Raw genomic sequence first — 20,326 nt, forward strand, 5'->3', positions numbered from 1 at the left:
GTTTCTATTTTTTTTGCTCTAGTTTTTATGTTCAATATTTGTGAGTTTTTCTTGTGTTGTAATTGGCTCTAGCCACTGTTAAGAATGAAAGCTGAGACTGCTTGCACAAGTACAGCATTTGTGCCTCGGAAAAAGATTGCCTGCTGCATTGAGCTGTATTGTCATGATCCTCAGTACAGGTCTATGCATATCTGCTTGCTTGGCAGTCCAGTGTTCGTCTAGATCCACTGATTCAGCAGGAGCACACTGTTTAGTGTTATACTGATGTGTGAGGGACTATGTCAGCTGGCATCTCATTTTGCTTTTGGTTCCTCTCCACTGCAGGATGCTCCCCCTGTCGAATTTTGGAGCTGTCAGTGGGTGGCTCGCTCTCCTAGCAGTTGGCCTTCTGCTTCTGAGATCTGTGATCTGAAAGAATCTCTCAAAAAAACATTGCTGTAGTCTGTGGACACCATTTACACCTCAGCACTCCAAGACAGATAGGCATTTTTACACCTCCACATCGCCACAAAAGAGAGGAATGGAGAGGAGGCAGCTGTACCACTAGTGGGAAGTACAGTGGCAGTGAAGCTGTGTGCTTCTCTGAAGCGGACCACTGCTTCCAGACCACTGAGATAGACTAGAAGCAGAACTGCAGGTGCAGCTGCCTGAATTGCTAACTAGCCTCTCTGATGATGATGAAGTGCTGAGGTCATCTACTTGGCAGTGAAGATGACCAGTGTAAGGGTGCCACTGAACATGGAAGATGACTACATCTGGGAATTTGCAGCTCTCACTGTTCGTGATCCCTACTTTCAATTGCCAGTAAGTATGGAGTTGTAATGTTGACAGTGGCCACAGGGTGATTTGGGACATGATACCTGCCATTCAGAAGGTGCCATACTCCCTGTGAGTGATGGCAGTCAGGTAGGTTTTGCTTGTATGAGCTTCTCCATTGGGGCCTTTGATAGCATACGTGTTCTTCACTTCTGTCCTTTTTTCCAGGTTGGCATCTTGTGGACAGATTATCTTTTTACAGGAAACTGAGGACTGCTGCAGACCTTTCATTCCTGCTATCAGTTGGTGTTTGATGCATCTGTTTTTCGTAATTCTTGGGCTCAGCCACACAAGCAGGCCTCACAAGCATTTGCACTTATGATGTAAAGCCTGCTGAGATCCACCATTGCATTCCATCCTTGGTATTTGACAGTAATAAACCTTGAAAGTTTGGCTGATGAGATGCTGATTTTCACTATCACAAGGGATTCTACAATTGCCTCTGGGACAGTTGTGGAATATGCATTTGGCTTCTGAAAGCAAGATACAGGCTTCCTCCATCAGGCTTTTCAGAAACTTCCTCTTCTTTGCCAGGACTGTGTTTTGCTTGCTCCATCCATCCCACACAGCATTTATGAGAGCAAACAGGGAGGAGATGACAAGAGCACTGAGAGCAAAAAGCTGGCTAAAACCATGGCCACCACTGGCAATTGTTGGAGTTCATCCACCTGTCTGTAAGAAAGGGGAGAAATTGTGAGGGATACTCTGGATTTTGTGCAAAATCCATTCCTGTCACATTTACTGCCTTGAAAGCCTTGTTTGACCTGAGACTCTGTTGTTGGTGGCATATCAATAGTCCTTGACTGACTTAGCCTATAACCTTTATTTTCCCCAGAATTATAGCTAGCAAATACAGTCAGTGAAGTCTACAGGGCAACTCAGCTTACACTGGAGATGACACCCACATTCAAACTAATGGAGGTGCTCTCTAGACTCCCTTAACTATATTGACCCTGTCTCCATTGACGATACTGGGAACTTAGATACCTGCTGTGCCTGCAGAGACTCAGGTTTAGTTGTCTGCATCTGGTGTTGAATCCCAGAAACCAGGGCTGCAGTTGTACGATTAAATTGAAAGAGTTCCTGTAACAGTTATAAGAAAATAGAAGCAACCACCCAGCTGGACTAGCTCCCTCAGAAGGCAAAGCAATGCTTCTTACTGACTTCCAATCAATAATGAAGGAACCTAGATTGCTTTTTACTATGCGCTCATTTGTTTCAAATAGCCCAATAATTTCTTCACTGTGACTTGTTCTGTTTCTGCTGTGGAGACCCACCAGCGCTTGCCCTTCAGGCTGGCCATCACAGGGCGGGCCTATGAGACATCTGCTCTCCGTGAGTGCTGGTCACAGAATATGATGGCTCCAATCAGTGCTCCATCCAGCTGAAGCCTAACATGAAGTAGTATGAACACATAAGGCAAGAAGAATAAATAGGATCACCCAAATGGGACTAATTTACAACTTTTGTATGAGGTACACTACCTATAAGGTCAATACTGGGTTCGGATGAAACTTTAAGATGGTACATGACATTTCTTGGTTAATTTGCATGCAAGCTGCAAAAACATTAGAATGTGCAGAGGAGTAACAGCAGTGTCTACAGTCTTTTAAAAAATGAAACCATCATTTAAAGTCCTGAATCTGTTTACTTTGCTTGCTTTCTCACATGATATTACTATCTCATATTATTGAATGGAAGTTAGGAAAAATTAGTGACTTAAATGTCATTGCTCCGAAGGATCTATTTTCCTAAGTTACATTGCAGTAATACATTGTACTTGTACAATAATATTTACATTCTTATACAAAATAAATATACATACTACACAATAGGTATGTTGTATATATTATTGTAGGTATACATTTATACAATTAAACATACAATTATTATGTTTACAATTGTAATTATACATACAATGTTTGTTCAGCAAATAAAACTTGACAATAAACATATTTTCATTGTATTTTCTAAAGCAGCTGTGCTTTTCTCACAGTAAAGAACAATGGTATTCCTTGGAACTATTAACCATCTCCTGCCTAACAGGAAGGAAAGTATTGATAAACCAGGGAATATCAGATACCTAAGGGAGATGACATAATTAGCATTTATTATTAATGAAGCTATTGTCTCATTCTCATGAAATACTGAGCACTTAATACTCTGTTTACCTCATCTGCCCATCAATAAATACATTCCCTCTAGAATGTGATGTTATTTGGCCTCACTTGGGAGATCTGTTCATGTTGAATCCATTAACTAAAGGTTCTACTTCTGCTTTGACTTTGTCTTACTTTTGGCTTTAGCTCACATATTTTTGTAATGCTGGTACACAGCATATTACAAAACTTAACACATTTATGTATATATTTGATAGGAATAATGAAATTCACACTAATGTTTTGAGAATAACGTAAGCAACAAGCAAACACAGTCATGTAGGGTTGTTTTCTTTTAATAGTTATTTAGAACCCAAAGCAGCAAATAAACTGGAGTAAGACGAGTTGGCAGTCAGCACAAGAATTTCTTAGCAGAGCTGCTTATACACATGGCACATAATCCCTTTTTCAGTTTGTCTTCTGCCACATTTTTTGTGTCATGCTTAGTATTTGTGTAATACTGGGTATGAACTGAAGGCTGGTTTTGTACATGTTTATGTGGCAAGTGATTCCTGTTATAGGTTTTACAAGCTAGGGATCAACTGGGTATTTACTAGGTATTCACTCCCAAAGTGCTTAAAATAACAGGGGTAACACTTTCCGGGGGAGTACTGGGGAGGGCTCCGCTGACATTGCTGTGCCAGGCAGTGACAGCAGTCCTACGCTAGAGAGAGGAAGCAACATGGGCCAGGGAGGGGGTAAGTCAAGGAGGCAGCTACGCAGAGGGTAGGTGACAGAGGAGAGGGTAAGGAACCAGTGGCAGCAGTCACAGGCCATATCCCTTTGAAGTTTTATCTGGCAGAGCACTGCCAACTTTCTCAAGTGAGACTGGGCTATGAGAAGGTCATGAACCACAGCTTTGTACCTAAGTGTTGAAAGCTACTAAATACTCACATATTCTCCTGTCTCCAGAAAGAATTTCAGGAAATCTTGAAGGATCAGAACTGATTATTAGCTTTAAGTTAAAGGGGTTAAAATCATTAAAAAAAAATGAATAGAAAAACAGCTGCTTTCTCCCATGCTGCCTTTGCATGCAGGAGAAGTTTTACATAAAAGTCTAAGGATTGCTATGTTGTTTGCCTTGAATTTCACTTTTTCAGTGATGCCTGCAAAGAACAGGTGACAAATACTACATTGCTGATATGTGACATGCTGAGACTCCTCTGCAAGTGATGTAATCAATAAATGAGTGAAAGTGCAATTAAAGATATTACTACGAAGATGAGAAAAAAATGAAGATATGAAAAACCTTGATAAAGTCCCCAACAGAGTTCTGGAAATAACTTGTGATGGTGTAACCAAGCACAGCTTTTTAGTTTGCCTTTACCTTATGAAGACTGCTGTCAATACCATCTAAACTGGATAGTAAGTTCTGGGCATGATCAACAGTCTTTTTCTGTAAATGGTGAGCAGAGAGGAAGACTCTCTAAAAAGCCTCCTGCAGCAGGAGCTTTCAGCTAGGAAGGAGAGAAGTGAGAAGACCATCACAGAGGTCTATAAAGCAACCACCTATGTACATAAGAACAGAGAGTGATTACTCACAGTTCCCCCTTCACAAGTACTGACAAACAGGGAGTGATTCAGGTGCCTAAAGATAGCTACCTAGTGACATTTTAGACCATGTAGAATATCTTATCTGGCTTCCTGCTCCAGAGGGGCATGGGTCTCACAGAGGTCCTCTGACATACCAGCCAAGGCTGTGCCAACATCTCATATGCCCAAAGCTATCTCAGCTGCCACTGAACACTCATGGCTGGGCACCTGGGGGCCTTCCCCAGCAAAAGTGCCCTGCAGAAGGTTTTAAAGAAATATGGTGAAGCGCTTTTACAGAAAAATATAAATAAATTGTTGGGCTTATCGCTCTCCTCCTCCCTTTGACTCATCAATATGTCTGCATAGGCCGTTCTGGAGAATGCTGTTATGGGACAACGGCCAGTAAAAACCTGATCCTGTCCCATAGTAACATTACGTAATAAACTGCTTTCAGTTAAGGCAATGGAGTCTGGCCACTGAATATCCAACAACAGTATTTCATGGCCATTCATAAATAAGGACCTGATCAACACGCTGCTAGAATTGTAAGGTTTGTAAGGTTTGGTTCAACTGGATTTTATGACAAAAACACATTCACTTTTATGAACCAGATTCATACAGATAAAAACCAGCTTAAAAAAATACCAGTGTATTCAACCTTAATAATTGGTTTGATATATATTTGTATATAATCACCCTACGAAGATACACTAGGCACATTTTTACAGACTCTTAGATCACAAACTCAGAGAGGCAAGTGTTAAAATGTGAAGGAGATCAGGGCTCTGTGCCACACCGGGAAGGCAGGCTAACAGGAAGTGACTCATCTGCCCATTGACTGCGTAAAGTACTCGAAGGGGAAATTCATCTTTAGTTTAGCCCAGCAGAGTGTCACTGCCATAATGGATTAAATCTTCCCATCATTGGGCCATTGTGGTACTCAAAAACATTAAAATATATGATTGTTTGTGGGGAAAGTTGTTTTAAAAATGGAAAGGAAAGGAGTTAGCAATGTTCCCTGCCAAGGCACTGAAAAATGTGTTCCGTAGCAATGGCAACAGTGAGGGAGAAAGTAAATCAGCAGCAGGTATCATTTTCTTGTTACCATGTGCTTCTCATTTATCTTAAACGCCCTGAATTCATGCTATGAATCAGGAGCAATACTATAATAACATTTCAACTGGTCTGACAGAGAAAGATCCCAGCTGTATCTGCTCTTCTAAATCTAGTCTTTAGTTACTTACCCAATACACTTGGGTCACTAGCTCCTCTTTACAGACAGGGTTTAAATGGGCAACAATTCTTGTTCTGCTAAAAAAAGCTGAACCCTTCTGAAAGCCGAACAGAATGATCCTGTACCTCTTCTTCTTTGTTTCACACTGGACAACAGAGCTGCAAAAGTGTCCTTCCGTGCAGAGTGACCTCAGAGTGGTCACAGTTTGCAGTATCTTTCCTTGATTCCTTTTTACTTTCTTTGCCAGTTTCTCAGATTACAATAAGCAAGGGAGAAGCAGATCCCTCAGGAATCAAAACCTCTGCCCTTCTTTATAGGGCAGAGGAAGCAGAGTTCCATTTCACAAAGTAACAGACTACTTCTGATCAGGGGAATCTGAAGGGAAAACTTTCTTTACTGATGTACTATCTAAAACATTATCCATCAAAAATGATTAACCATTAAAGGACTACAGAGCATGATAGGATCCACTCTGCCGAATTCTACAGTATGTGTTTGAATTTAGATATCAAAACCACACCTAAATGCTGGATAGCAACCCAGTCATGCTGTTTGCAGGACTGCCCAACTCTGTAGACAATTAAAATGTCTTCATTTATCTGACAAAGTCTCCTCAGCATTCTCAGATTTGTCCTGATGTGCTCAAAGGTGTTGTTTTGAGAGCCACAAACTCTATTGCAATCCAGTAGACAGCTGCTAAAATGTGGGACGCTTTGGTTCTCAGATGTCCTTATCATCTTGATTTCTTTACTCCCAGGACACAAGATACCTTAAGTGAGAGCCCTCACTACTTCTTGGAGGGACCATTTCACAACTAAGAATAAGAGAGATATGAAGACAGAGGAGCAGAATTAGAATTACACTGCACCTTACACGTCTCACTGACTTAAGCTTCAGCTGTAAGTAGTCAGGGTATCTGCAAATGAGGCCTTCCTTTTGGCACCCGTAAAAAATGAATGTACAGAGTTAGTGCTCACTGATGAAAACCTTGGCTTAAGTGGGCAACTTTGTCCATCTGGTAAGCACGAGCTGAGATGTCCAGGTATTTCTTTACTCTGCCTGATTTTGTTCTCCTAAATATCAGCGACCCTTTCTAGGCACGCTGCAATGGAAGCTGCCGCAACTTTTACCTTGCTATTAGAGAATTTCAGCCTGCTGAATAGCTTATACTTTTATGAGTTTTAAATCACTCCTCTAAGTTCAAATATTTCAATACATCTATCTTTGCTTGTTTGGTTTTACTGCACTAAGGCAAAAGAACGGATGTATCCGAAAGGTCTGGCAGTAAACCAAACTGGTAGGGTCAGTGAGGCTCTGGGCATGTCAGCTGGCCTTTCTGAAGATACCTGGTTTCCAGCAAGCTGCCAGCTTGTTCATGGCTCTGCTGGTTGTGGATAAAGAGTTAATTTGTAGTTTTCAACTCAAAACAGATTAATAAAAAAAGCATCTAGCAATATTTTGCCAGCCAGACTGCTGAACAGGACTGCAAATGTGATTAGTGTTGTATCACTGGAGAAGCTTTGGGACACACAATACTTCATTACTCCAGCCTGAATTTTACTGCATAAGAGGAAACATTTTTCATCTGTGAAAAATATACTTGGTCTAATTATTTTCCGTTTATTCATTTGCAATGATCTATGCACAGGTTTAAGGACATCAAGAGCATCTGGATGCCCAGTTTATCTCACAGTTCTTGCTACTTGGGAATCCTCTTACTTCAGGAGGCTTTGCATGTCTCATCAGTAAGGAAAATGGCTGTCTGCATTATATGGCATTTCAGCTTTCTTGAAATACAGTCACTGCTTGCTTCCCTGTGCAGTTTTCCTGGCCCTCAGGTAGATCTTACAATGCAAAAGCTTTGAGACAGGCAGAATATAAAAACCAGAAGCTTCTCAAACACACCATAAGTATGGAGAGTATGAAGGAAATTTGGAGCTTGAGTTTTACCTCAATTTTGTGCCACTGTGACTACTGATTTCAAGACAGTTCTAATTTTGACTGGGCAGAGGGAGGAAAGTCAAGTAGACTCCCATAGAGCAATGTTTAGAAAAAGGTCTTGCAGTTCCTGGGAGCAGCTCCTTACATAAGTCTACATAGCAAATTACATCAGATGAGGCTGATGATCTCACAGGGAAGGTATGAGAGAAACAATACTTCAAGCATGAGAGGATGAAATTTCTTTATCATTTTGCATGGTAAAAAAAATGATATTGGTGCTTGACTATGGGGATCCAGTAGCAATTCCGGGTTTGCACTGGCCAGCTAGTAACATCTGTCGAAAGATGCAGCTAGCAAGGAAGATTTTTGGTTGTAAATGACATGGCATGCCAGGGGTTGATACAGCTGCAATGATAATGAAAAAACTATGCTTTTAGTTGTCCTTTGAAAATTCAACCAGGAAGACCATTATGAATGTTGTTAATAGCTTCAGGATTCTTGACTTGACCCTTCCCCAGCTGCAGTATGAGGAAGCATCCCATAGGAAACTTCCAACTTCTGAGGACAGTAGGAGCGCGACGAGTGCAGGCCACCCTCACCCTGGAGCAGGGCTCTGCAGAGGAACAGGAAAGGGTGGCTCTGGGCTCTGGAAAGGAGGTGGAAAAATTTCACTTGATTGAAGTCATGGGTCCAGTGGGAGAACTGTCCCTGTGACTACTACACAAACCATCTGGACAATAACTTCTCGCTGTCATTTTCCCCAAATTCTAACAATAAGCCACCTACACATAACTGTTTCTCATGATTTCATTATCTCACACTGAAGTTACTTGGGCCTGGTCACTCCATCACTCCCTGAAATTTTACACTATTTTAACTCACCTGCTTTCAAGGGAGCTACTTCTAAATTTAAACAAATTAAGAGAGATTCAGACCTTCTCTGTGCTGGCAAGCCTCTCAAAGGATTTACTGCACCCTAAGCAACTACTTCACTCTCAGTTTACCTTGCAGGTAATAAAAAGAATATTCTGTGGAGAATTCAGATACAGAAGGAACATACCAAGCAAGTCACTGAAGGAAATTTAGGGCTTACCATTATCTGTAAACATGTAATGCATTAGTAGATTAATTTCCCATTGGAGAAGTGAATGACAAAGGATGCAGCACGCCACAAAAAATGAACTGCATATCAGATATAGTGAAACACTAATCATAATTAAAATAGTCAAGTAAATATTATCTAAGCCAAAATCAAGCTACACTATGTGAGCTTTTCACCATGCTGTTAGGTTTTAAGGGTAACTTTAATGCCAGCGCTTAATGCCTGCATTGAAGTTGCCTTGGCTACTGAGGACTCCTGTTCAATCACCTGAAATTTGTTCTCTCTTTCTGCAGTGAAGAACTGTATATTTATTATAGAGTTGGGTTTTGATAAAGCAACCAGAATACAGACACAGATACCTGAACTACTGTATTTAAAATCAAAACCAGAATCAAAAAACAGAAACAAAAAGCCCTAGATCCATGTCTTCAACATCAACAATGTGATGAGAAACACAGTAATAGGAGGTGCAGCAAAATTCTCATGATACCGATAATACGGGAATACTTACCACAGCATGATTACCACACTAAGAGAAAAGGCATGTACAGAGAAACAAAATCTAATGACATAGCTTTAGCTACATCATTTTTCTGAAGGGGCACGGTCCCTCGGAAGGCCAATCTGAATCAGATATAGTTCTAACTGCTATATGAAATCAAGGAAAACAGTCAAATAAACCTGCTCCTCTGCAAGCCTCGCTATACTCTGGATATGTGAACATAAACGTATGAGTCTTCGGGTTACATCAGGTCAATTAAAACAGTCCACTGACATAAGCAGTCTTGGGAGTAGTTTAGAAAACTAAAAGCCACATTAGGTTTGCAGTGTATACAATCCTTAGTTGATGTAAAGTATATGGCCTTTAAAGGAAGTATGTTCATTCATATAAACAGAGGTCCTAGATGATTATTTTTAAATGCTTTGTAAACTATTGATGCTGTTGATACAATTGACAGAAGGCTAGAGATACAGCAGAACTACATGTTATGTAATTCAGAGAAAATACGTTATGATCTTGGATTTTTCCTCATCTCTTCATCCCAATCAAAATCTAATGTAGCATCATCTAGCTCTGCTATTGAGAAGAGAGATTTCCGTGTGACCACACTGGCATTCCTGGCATTTCCCAGTGCAAAACTCTTCCTTCTGCTAGGATTGCTCACAGGCACCTTCAGCAATGGGCTATGGCTTCCCTTGTTGTTACTGTCAGTCTTAACTGCAGGTGGATTTTCTGATTTTGACTCAGGACGTGATGCAAAGGAGAACCTGGACAGTTTTGCTAATGTGCTGGAGTGCACCTTCTCTGTGCTTGGGCCACCAACCTGCTCCTCTCCCTCCCTTTTCTTTTCAGTGGGTGGAAGTGATGCAGCATCAAAACTGACATCTGAGGGTATTATTGCGCTTCCTCTGATCTCTTTTCCTAAGGCCTCACACTGCTGCCCTCCTTTCCCAGTATTATCAGTAGGTCCCTTTTCTGAATTATTTTTTCCTAAGCAAGTCAACTTTGTTTTGCATTTCTCAAGGGGGCAATATTCTTCCAGCCGATGTTCTCCTTGGAGCTGCTCTCCAGGCTTACTAATAGTTTCACTCTGTAAAAGACAGAACTCCTTCTCAGAGGAATGATCAAGTTTTGTCCTTGGTCTGAAAGAAAATTTAGCTAGTTTAGCTGCTGGAGGTCCTTCACTGTCAATGATTTCTGGCTCCCAGGAACTTACTACCTTTGCTTCCTTCACTACTTCACCTTCATTTTGTTCTCTCAGGGAAATTATTGCCTTTTCTGCTGTTACACATTTGCTATTCTTTTCCTCCCCTAACACAGGATCCACATCACCTGAAAGATCTAGCAGGCCAGATGCAGATAATACTGAAGGAATTGTCTTTGCTTCGGGGTCCTGTGTGCTTGTAAAGAATCCACGTGATCTCTCTGTGTGCAGTCTCTGCCAGCTCTTAGAAACCCGCTGTGTAATAACCAAGTCCTGCACACTAGCCCTGGGAGATGCTGGGTCTTGAATACTTGCTTCTGAAGAAAAAGATTCATGTTCTTTAGTCCTTTTCCTGCTTATCTTAGAAACTTTGTCCTGTTCCAAAGGAGCATGAAGATTCACAGTTGTTAGTGATTTTCTCGTTCCAACTCCACTGCTTGGTATTGAAGTGTTTCTTTCTCCAGAGCAGGATTTTTTACTCAGAGTTTTTGAAGCCAAGTCATCTGGAGATATCTTGGGCACCGGAGCCTTTTTCTGAAAAGTTTCTTCAGCATCAGTGTTGTTCTCTTCCAAGCTGTCAAACCATGCCAAGCTACCATCATCACCTCTTTTACTATGTTTAATTAAGTGTTTTGTTCTTCTGTTACGACCAGATGCCGGGTTGCCTAAGGGTTCTAGATGTGTATCCCCTTCACAATTGCCTTTGGCCAAGGAAGACTGTGGCTTGGAGTTATTGTCTTCTTCATTTGAAGGTTCTGACTGAGACATTTGCTTTGGCTGCCCAAATACATCCTTGTTCAAGGAGCTTGCAGTAGTACTGAAACTTGTCTGTTCAGGCTGTAGCTGGCATGAGTCTTCCCTCTGTAATCTACGGAATGAAAAAAAAATCAAGAAATAGTATTTTGTTTTTCCTTTTTTTCTTCTTTTATTGCCATAGTGATTCTTAATGTGTATGAATGGAGAAAAGCCACACATTATTTAGGTCACACAGTTGAATTATTAAGTCTCACACACAGCTATGAAAGCTGGTGTAGCAAATTCTGACCTCCTTTTGATCTTTCAGCACCTTCTATAGTAAGTGGCAGAACTCAGTGTCCCCAGTAGAAGACAGGAATATGGACAGAGACAGCAACTACATAACTTCATTTCTTTGGGAAACAAAGCTAAAAAAACAGCATTGTATTAATGACAGCCATTGCTAATGTCCAATAGAGACTACATATTCTGTAAGCGTATCTTCTAGAATAGGGAACCTCACAGATTCACCCCAGGGCCAAGCCTCAGATGAGCTACCACAATGGAAAACCTGGAAGAGTGATTGCTGGTGGTTTTCTCTCAAAATCACTAAGGTACCAGCATGTCAAAACCCCTGTGTGATAGACGGAAAGCATCCCAGATCACCTACAAAACTTAATTATCACTGTCCGTTCTCATTAATATTCTCGGGGCTCTCCAAAACAACAAATGTGTTAGAACAAAGGGTTCCCTCCAATCTTGGTATGGATTATATTCTGTCTACTGTACCTAAACATACCCGTTTCCAAAGGATATTGCATTCTTCTGTGTTTGCTGAATAGTGATTCTAACCATGAATGAAAAGCAGCCACATTCCATCCTGGAAGTGACTGCATTTCAGTGTGCATGAAATGATTCTCATATATTTCTTTATTATATGAGAAAGAAAACACTATATTGGCATGTATCTCTTAGAATCATTACCATCATTATTTATTTCTAAGTTTATTCAAATAGAAAACACTTAAAATTATGATGGAAAGTAACAGGAATGATCTGACTCATCAAGAAGGGCTCAAAGAGATATGCTTGTTTTACGAAAATATTGAAGACTAAAGTTTAAGGGGAATATATGTGACAAATCTAATACAGAATAGGTTGTTTTAAAGAGAACATAAATTGAGTATTCTCTAAGCTGCTTAGGAAGGCGGAAGAAGGAATCAGCTTCATTTGCAGCACAGGGGGATACTGGGAAAACCTTTCTGAGTATTAGGCTGGAGCAATAATGGAAGGACTATCCAACAGCAATGGGAAATCTCCTTCATTAGAGGGCCTTAGGAGCAGATAAGACAAGCCCCTGCCAGGAAGGTCAAAGACAGATTTGATCTTGTCTTTGTATTTGATCTTCCTCCCCACCCTACATTTCTATGATGCTTTATGAACACACCTCTGTTTTAAAACTAGCTTTGGTCTGCCTGCTGGAGATACTGACTTTCATCTGCCTTTTTTGCCTCTATGCTTATTTAGGATGTCCTTACTATGAATTATAAAACAGGCTTGATAAAATATTTCAAGGAAAAAAAATATTTTCCCAGTGGTTCTCATTCCTCTGGTTCAATAACATCAATCTTTTATCTTCCTTTAACAATAAGAAAGTATGAGTTTCTTTAGAGCTTAATCTCATTTCAGGAAACAAATGTTATTTTTGTATCTTATTTCCTTCCAATCCTAGTGTTCTCCTCTCAGCCTCAGTAAGTTAAAAGAAGTTTTCTATTAACAGCAAACAGACTTTCCAAAGATTATAGCAGTGACCTGAAACTAGAGAAGAGACAGTGAAAATTCCAGCATGTAAAAATGAAAAATCACCCAAAAGAAGAGAACTTTGATTCAGGCTTATATTTTCCATTAACAGAAGGGCAAGGATACTGACAAGCCCAATGCAAAAAAAAGCTTAAAAATATACAGCAGATCTGCTCTATTTTACCAAGCAAGTAATGAAAGGTTATATAAAATTATGTGCTCAGCCACAGAATCTGGCATTTTGGCCCTAATAAACTCAGCTGAAACTTATCTGGGCACAGAATTGAGACATGAGTTGGGAACTCATTAAAATGTTCTTCAGTTGTTTGTAAATTCTATAACCCAGAGTGAAAAATGATCTTGTTATGATCCCAGAGTACTACTTCAAAAGTCTCCCTACTTATCCATGTCCTCTATAGGATAAGCCCTTTCCCAATGTCAGATGCTATTTTTAGACTCTCTCCAGATATTATAGTCAAGCAATTCTTTTTCTCTATTGAATTATTTTGTTACTGTGCATATTATAACCTGTCAAGTCTTCGTAGCTCTTTGTGCAGAAGATTCTGCAGCTCCAGTCGCTCCAGTATGAGTTCACACTGTGTTCGGTACTCAGCCATTGGATTTTCTGGAAATGAGGTGTGCAAGGCATTGATGCCTCCAAGAAGTGCACCTCCCTGTGCCATCAGAAGAGAGAGAAAAAAAGAAACTTTGTTATTCAGAATCAGATTAAACAGCAGAGACAGTTTATACAAAACTTACCCTTAGATATTTTGAAGCTTAAGGTAGCAAATATTTATTCAGTAACTGTACTACCTAAGTAATCCCATTAGGTCTGCTCACATGGGCAAAATTGGTCATACACATAAAGCAACTACATGATCAAACCTGCAGTTTATTGTTATTTTTTTAGGTTTATACAAAAAACAGGAAGTCCACCTAAGGGTTGAGAACATCATTTAGAAACTGGATATTAGGCTTCCAAATACCTTGTAAAAATTCTGCCATTTGAGTAACCTCCATAACGGAAGCAGTCTGACTGCTATAATCTTTCATTAGCTTCTTCTAATTATTTAAATGGATGGATCTGAGTATCAGGTCTGTCGACACTGGGGAAACTGACCTGCAAAAATATTTCTGAAAACCTCTTTAGGAATAACTCTAATTATTCAGGAATAATTCCAGAGTGCAAGTGATTTTAATCTGGGACAGTTTCTCTGCCTCCTGTGAGAAACTTTGGAACAGAATTTTTTATTTGGAACAGAGCATCTGCACAATATGATTTGTTTCACAACAAATATTCTAGAATAGCTCTGTAGTTAATTGTTCTTATGAAGAAACAAAAGCCTTATGCTGTCACGGATTTGCTGTCAATTATCATTCCTGTCTAATCTATAAAGCTAATGATCGAGATGCAGATCAAGTGCCATGAGAAAAGCAAAGGTGCAGTGAATCTGTAGGTCTGTCCCTGTTGAAAACATGTGCCCTATGTGATGCCATATGTAGAAATTTCTTTTTCCATTTTTCAATTTTAAAATTTCATATTAAAAAAACCTCACATTGAAAGAATATAATTCAGGTGGCTAAGCCTAGCCTTCTAAAACTATTTGGCGCTAAAATTAAGGCTGCCTCTGTAACCATTCATACAGCCCATTTAAATTATCACTTGGTTTTTTTCCACATGATTGTGTTGTTCAGGGATGTGACAGATCTGTTCCACATCTTAGAAGCATTAATCTGTAGTAATGAAAAGGGTTGCTGTAGGACCCTTCTGCCTTATTTGTTTCAAGAACCAGAAAGTGCATAGTTAATGAGGCAGAGACTGTAGAAAACTTATGTCTTGTTTAGGATAGTTAAACGCTGTCAAGCAGAATTACATTTTATCTCTGACACTAAGTTCTCGTTCTTGTGCTCCAGAGCAAGCCAATCAAACAAAGGTTTTCAAAGGTAATAAACTTGTAACTGGGAGCATGATATGGTATGGGCACTGAAGGGTAACTGTAGTCAATAGTAAATGTGCTCTAATGTTCAAAGTGCTACTACTCTAAAACTGAGGTCCTAAACATCTCTCATGAAGTATGCTCCAGTGGACAATTTCTTCTGAACTTAATCTTGCATATGTCAGCTGTAAATCACAGAACAGGAATAATATCATCTCATCACTTCATAGGGACTACGTGAAAATAAATTAATTAATATTTCTGATACACTCAGATACAATGGAGATTCCACAGAAAACCATATGAAGGCATGACGATTTATCTTTAGAACAGCATTTGAAGAGCAGGTAATAAATAAAACATTCAGCAAAACACTGACAAGGAATACTGGCTTTTGGATTGAATACTGTGAACCTGTGAGGTAAGGATCCAGTGCAAAAAAAAAGGAACATATGATTATGTATCTTGAGGCATCTTGAGAATCTTAAGGGGTACAATTATGTCTTGCTCTCCCTGATGTTTTAGTGCTTTACTTTACCATCACAATTAGTTTAATTTATAAGTTCTTGTATGTGTGTGCGCTGCATATCTGAAATTCTACACTGGGTGGGACTGAACTTAAGATAACTACCTGTGACGTTTCATTCCTGTGCTGGTGCTTAAGTCTCTGAGATATCTACCCCTCTGAAATACTATTTTGAGTAGAGGTAAGGCAGCCACATGACAAACCCACAGGTTGACCATTTCTAATCATCTTCATAGTCAAGAAGGTACAACAAAAAGGAAAACACCATCGGATAGTGCATTTGTAGACTTAGAGGAATTAAAAGTATTCCCAGAAATGCACACTGAGGCACTGTGAGTGCTGAAGATCCACAACAAGGATAATTTAAAAAAAAGTATCATAGGGAAAGTTAGCAGAAAGGAAGGGTGTAAAAGTGCATACGGAGGGGAAAACATGGAATGTAAAAAAGGAATAAAAGGAGAGGGAATAGAAGGGGAATAAAACAAGGATGAAAATATGACCAGGAGAAGAAGGGAGACAATGGTTAACAAAGAAGATATGGGGCAAAGAAAAGATCAAGTGAGGGGCATTAGAATATGCTCAGTAAGTAGGAAAGAGAATACAAGGTGAATTATAGGACAAAAACAAACAAAAATCAATTAACTAGGTCAGTGATGAGAATGGGACAGATCACCAACTTCCAAAGAGGACACGCAAGAATTGTTTGAATAGCGATCTGAGAACTGCATGCTTTGATTTTGCATTGGTAGAGGATGATATTTTGTAGAAGTTACAAAGTCAGGCTTTAAGACAGAGTTTGCTCAGCTGGAGGGTAGCAGGCAGCCCTTCCAGGATGACGCTGGTACTTCCTCATTTCCACCCTCATTCTAATAGCAAAGAAGAAAAACTGAACCATACACCTCTCTACAACCTCAAGGAACCAACGTGAAAAAAATGAAAGGAAATTCTAGCCAAAAGGAGGCTGAAAATGTTGCACTTAAGAAAAAATAAGAATTTAGAGGCAGAGTATAGAACATGAAGCAAGGCAGGTATTTCAGTGCAGTGGGCAGTATAAATTCTAAGACACTGTAACTAGGAGAGTTTTAAACCATCTTTAGTCCAGAATGAAAAACGAATCTATCTAGGGCTCGCTCTCTCTCTAAATACATACATACATACATACATACAGATAGATAGATGCACACAGAGGATGTATCTAGATATAAAAGGTTTTTTTTCTAGAGAAGAAATCATTTTCTGAAAATATGAAATAGTGCAGAGGTCAGGCAAATTTCTCACTGACTTTTATTAGATGGATGCTCATCATACAAATTACTGTCTTTGATGGTAGGGCTGTACGAATATGAAAAAGTGACCCACAGTTAAAACAACAACCGTTTTACATTTATTAATGCTTATGAGGTGGGGACACACAGAAGACAATATACATTCATTAGTCTGCACTGATCTGTTATGAAAAAATCAAGTGTTTCAGATTTCTTATGTCCAAAACCATACTGCTTTGAAACCAGTGTCCCATCAAATTCCAATCCAGTTAATCACAGGCTTAATATAGTTAATTAACATTTCTGTAATGTCTTCTGCTGTTTCAGTGGGATATATTGTTTGTTGTAGCTTCTTATTTCAACTTAGATGCAGTACTATCATTGAAAAGCTTAGCTCTTTCAAACAGGGCAGGATGAACTGCAGCAGACAGTGAAATAATCTGTAGTATTTCTGAGACAAACACTGTGCAGCAAATTATCAGTGGCACATAGTGCAATTAGTCTCTCAACCTTTATTGAAAGAGAAAGGCAGATCCTATGGCCTATGTGCCATTTGTGACTTTCTAAGTCTATCCTGAAGAGCTTTGTCTCAGAGAAAAGAGCAGTATCTGCTCCTGCAGTGTCTTTAAGGTCCTTCAAGCTAACAGGCACTAAATGAAATTGCTTTAATTTGAATACATTCATATCGGTCTCTATAGTAACACAGGAAATGACATTTTGGATCAGACCAGTTATATGTTCAGTGGAGTACCCAATCTCTGACAGAGCCAAAACCAAATACTTCAGAAGTGCTAAAAGCCCCCTGCAGAAAACTTTGGATAATCTGCTTATGATAACTTATTTTCTACTCTGAAGCATGAAGATTTATTTCCCTTAAAAATATTCTATCTAAAGTAGTAGTGTCTATATTATTTTCAACATTTCTGTTAAAAAAAATCTCTGCCAGATTCATTTCTTTCTATTCCTTCTAAGTGTGTTGTTCTTTCTTTATCGTCAATATCCAAACGACTTTACAGAAAACTAATCTAGCCTTCCCCATTGTTTCAATGTCTTTCTACATGGAAACATTCCGCAAATTTGTGTGCCAATTGGTATGCATGATTTCCAGTGTATGGCAACCAGTGTTTTGAACTTTTAAGGTTTCAAAAGTAAAATTAGCCTTCTCAAAGTTCTGAGAGTTTCAGTATCACTATCAATATATTTTAAAATGATCTAATGGCAAAATAATATGTAGCACTTGGCAACTATTAACTTTCTCAAAAAAATAATTATTTGGTTCTCTCATACCTAATTAATAAGCGATAAGGTAATGTCACGGGAGAAAAATCCATTAGAGGCTATTAAACACAGTGATATAGACACAATTTCTGGGTCAAAAAGTCTTTAAAATGCAGATTGCAAAAAGATGAGAATATACCAACACTTCAGCTAGACCAAAAAGTCTATAAAAATACATGTGCCCATCCTTTATCTACCACCTATCCAGATTTCTCAGTATAATCTGTATTTAAGGATTTTAATAATCAAGATGGACTAAAATGACTTCTCGAGGTCTATGATAGCTCATTTTCTATGATTTCATGAAATTATCTTCAAAGAGATGAATGGAGCTGGCATATATCTACATGATGAACTGAATCCTTTAACATGGTTCTGCAGCAATTTCTACAGGAAGCCTTACCTGCATAGAAGATTCCATCACCGATACCACAGTTATAGCATCTTCCAAAGTCACAGTATCTCTAAACATCAACCGGGCATGAGCTAGCAAAAATAAGTGGGCATTGAAAGCAAGCATTACCAGAGTTGAAAAGCTTTCTTTTTGTACTAGAAAGGAGAGGATATTTCTTCAGATTTCTGCAGCTCATCAGACACTTATGCATGGGACTAATTTAAACATTAATATAATCCTCTTGATTTTAGTGTCAATTTTGCACAGGAATTGGAAGGCCTAGTTTTACCAATCAAGTATGTAATGTGACTTCTGGATTATAGTTACAGTGACAGTTTGACAGGGCTTGAATAAAGATATTCAAAATGCAAGAGTTAAAGTGTAAAGTGTTGGATACTGCAGTATAGAGTGTTACATAAAACACACCTTCCTATACAAGTAGAGGTAATCACAATTAAGTCCATTTTTCATCATAGGTCAGAAAAGATTTGATTTCCATTAATTGCTTTGTGTCGCAGATTCAGTATTATTTAAACACTTTTTTCTCTAGAAAAATTTTATCTTTCTTACTTCCCTTTCTTAAGTCACCAAGATAGAATTGATGTTTGTAAATGGTATCATGTTAATAATTTACCACACGAAGCTATCCTAATTGGCTGTAGAAAGACACAGAATTCTTTTACCAGAAGAGAAAGGCAGCTTAATTAATACCTTTTATATAATATTTGAAAAAACAAAATGCTACTGAAAACTCCAATCATGTAAACACATATGAATGGAAGAAACTTTCACATATGAATAGCATGTGAATTCCTAGAGGTATTCCTAGAGGTCTTTTATCTAAATAATTTCCTCCTCAAAATGGAGACCAAAACAGGAAGCATTACATCGCTGATTGGCATAAAAAGTATGAAGACCATTTATAATTTGTTGTACATAAATACAGTATATTCTTTTAAATTCATAGTGAAAATACTTGATATGCCATTTTAGAAGACAAAACCATGCCAAGATATTGTACCATACAGACCAGATTATTGATATTAAAGGAAACCAAAATGTGTTATTTTTGAAATTATATTAATTTTAGGATGGAATGAAATACTTAACACCATTCCTCAGGCTGAGTAAGATGGCTAACCCTGGAATCAAATGAAGTAAGATAAATCCTGAGATTTGCTTTTAATAAAGACACATAACTTATGGGATTTTTTTCTCAAATCTAATTTTTTCCAGTGGCTTTAGTTTGTATCATGGGTGTGAGAGTTTCGAAATTAAAACTGATGTTGATCATCCAAAAATTACACCCTTTCCCACATCCAAAATCTCCAACCCCAAGCCTCTTTAGAAAGATAAAACAATACAAGGTTCATCTATCCCTACCGCTATGGAAAAGCTGCTACTCCACCTTCTGGCTATAATTATACTCTTAATCTATTCATTTTATAAAGGTTAATTGTTAGCCTAAAAATAGAATTGCCAAGGCCTTACCTTCTGCAAGGCGTATCAAACTCTCTAATAAGCGAATGGTAGTTCGGGCAGCATTTCTGCAGTCACTCTGACGCTGCATTTGGTAATAGCGTACAAGGATCAGGTTGCTCTCATCAGACAGTTTTGGCTGTATACTCTTTATAAGGCAGAAGTAGGTTTTCATCTTTTCCATGCTCCAGAGCTTTTCTGATTTGCTTGGAAAACCTGCATAACAACTTGCCTAGTCAGTAATTTTATAACAATGACAGACATGAATCTTTTTCCCAAGAATTCCTGTTAAATAGATGGGTGAATATAAAAAGGTGTTTTACTATATTCTTGGGGTGTACTGGGTTGTCTGTACATTAGTCCTCAAGGACTTGGGTCAAATCCCAGTGTGGAATCTTACATGCCATCCAATCCCTATCAT

General features: G+C 38.8%; 1 protein-coding gene across 3 annotated transcripts in view; it reads right to left on the reverse strand.

Annotated features, from left to right (window-relative positions):
* Positions 1-2,444: 2,444 nt before the first annotated feature.
* MCM9 (minichromosome maintenance 9 homologous recombination repair factor) overlaps positions 2,445-20,326 on the reverse strand; it is a 56,025-nt gene continuing 38,143 nt past the window's right edge. For all 3 annotated transcript variants that reach the window (XM_064508921.1, XM_026123520.2, XM_064508922.1), the window contains exons 10-13: positions 19,918-20,121; positions 18,436-18,518; positions 13,555-13,700; positions 2,445-11,359 (exon numbers count right to left, since the gene is read on the reverse strand). In XM_064508921.1, coding sequence (XP_064364991.1) covers positions 9,796-11,359; positions 13,555-13,700; positions 18,436-18,518; positions 19,918-20,121 — 1,997 coding nt within the window. In that variant the 3' untranslated portion in view covers positions 2,445-9,795. The remainder of the gene's footprint in view (positions 11,360-13,554; positions 13,701-18,435; positions 18,519-19,917; positions 20,122-20,326) is intronic.

This window comes from Dromaius novaehollandiae, chromosome 3 (genome assembly GCF_036370855.1).
Source record: "Dromaius novaehollandiae isolate bDroNov1 chromosome 3, bDroNov1.hap1, whole genome shotgun sequence".
Taxonomy (NCBI): Eukaryota; Metazoa; Chordata; class Aves; order Casuariiformes; family Dromaiidae; genus Dromaius; species Dromaius novaehollandiae.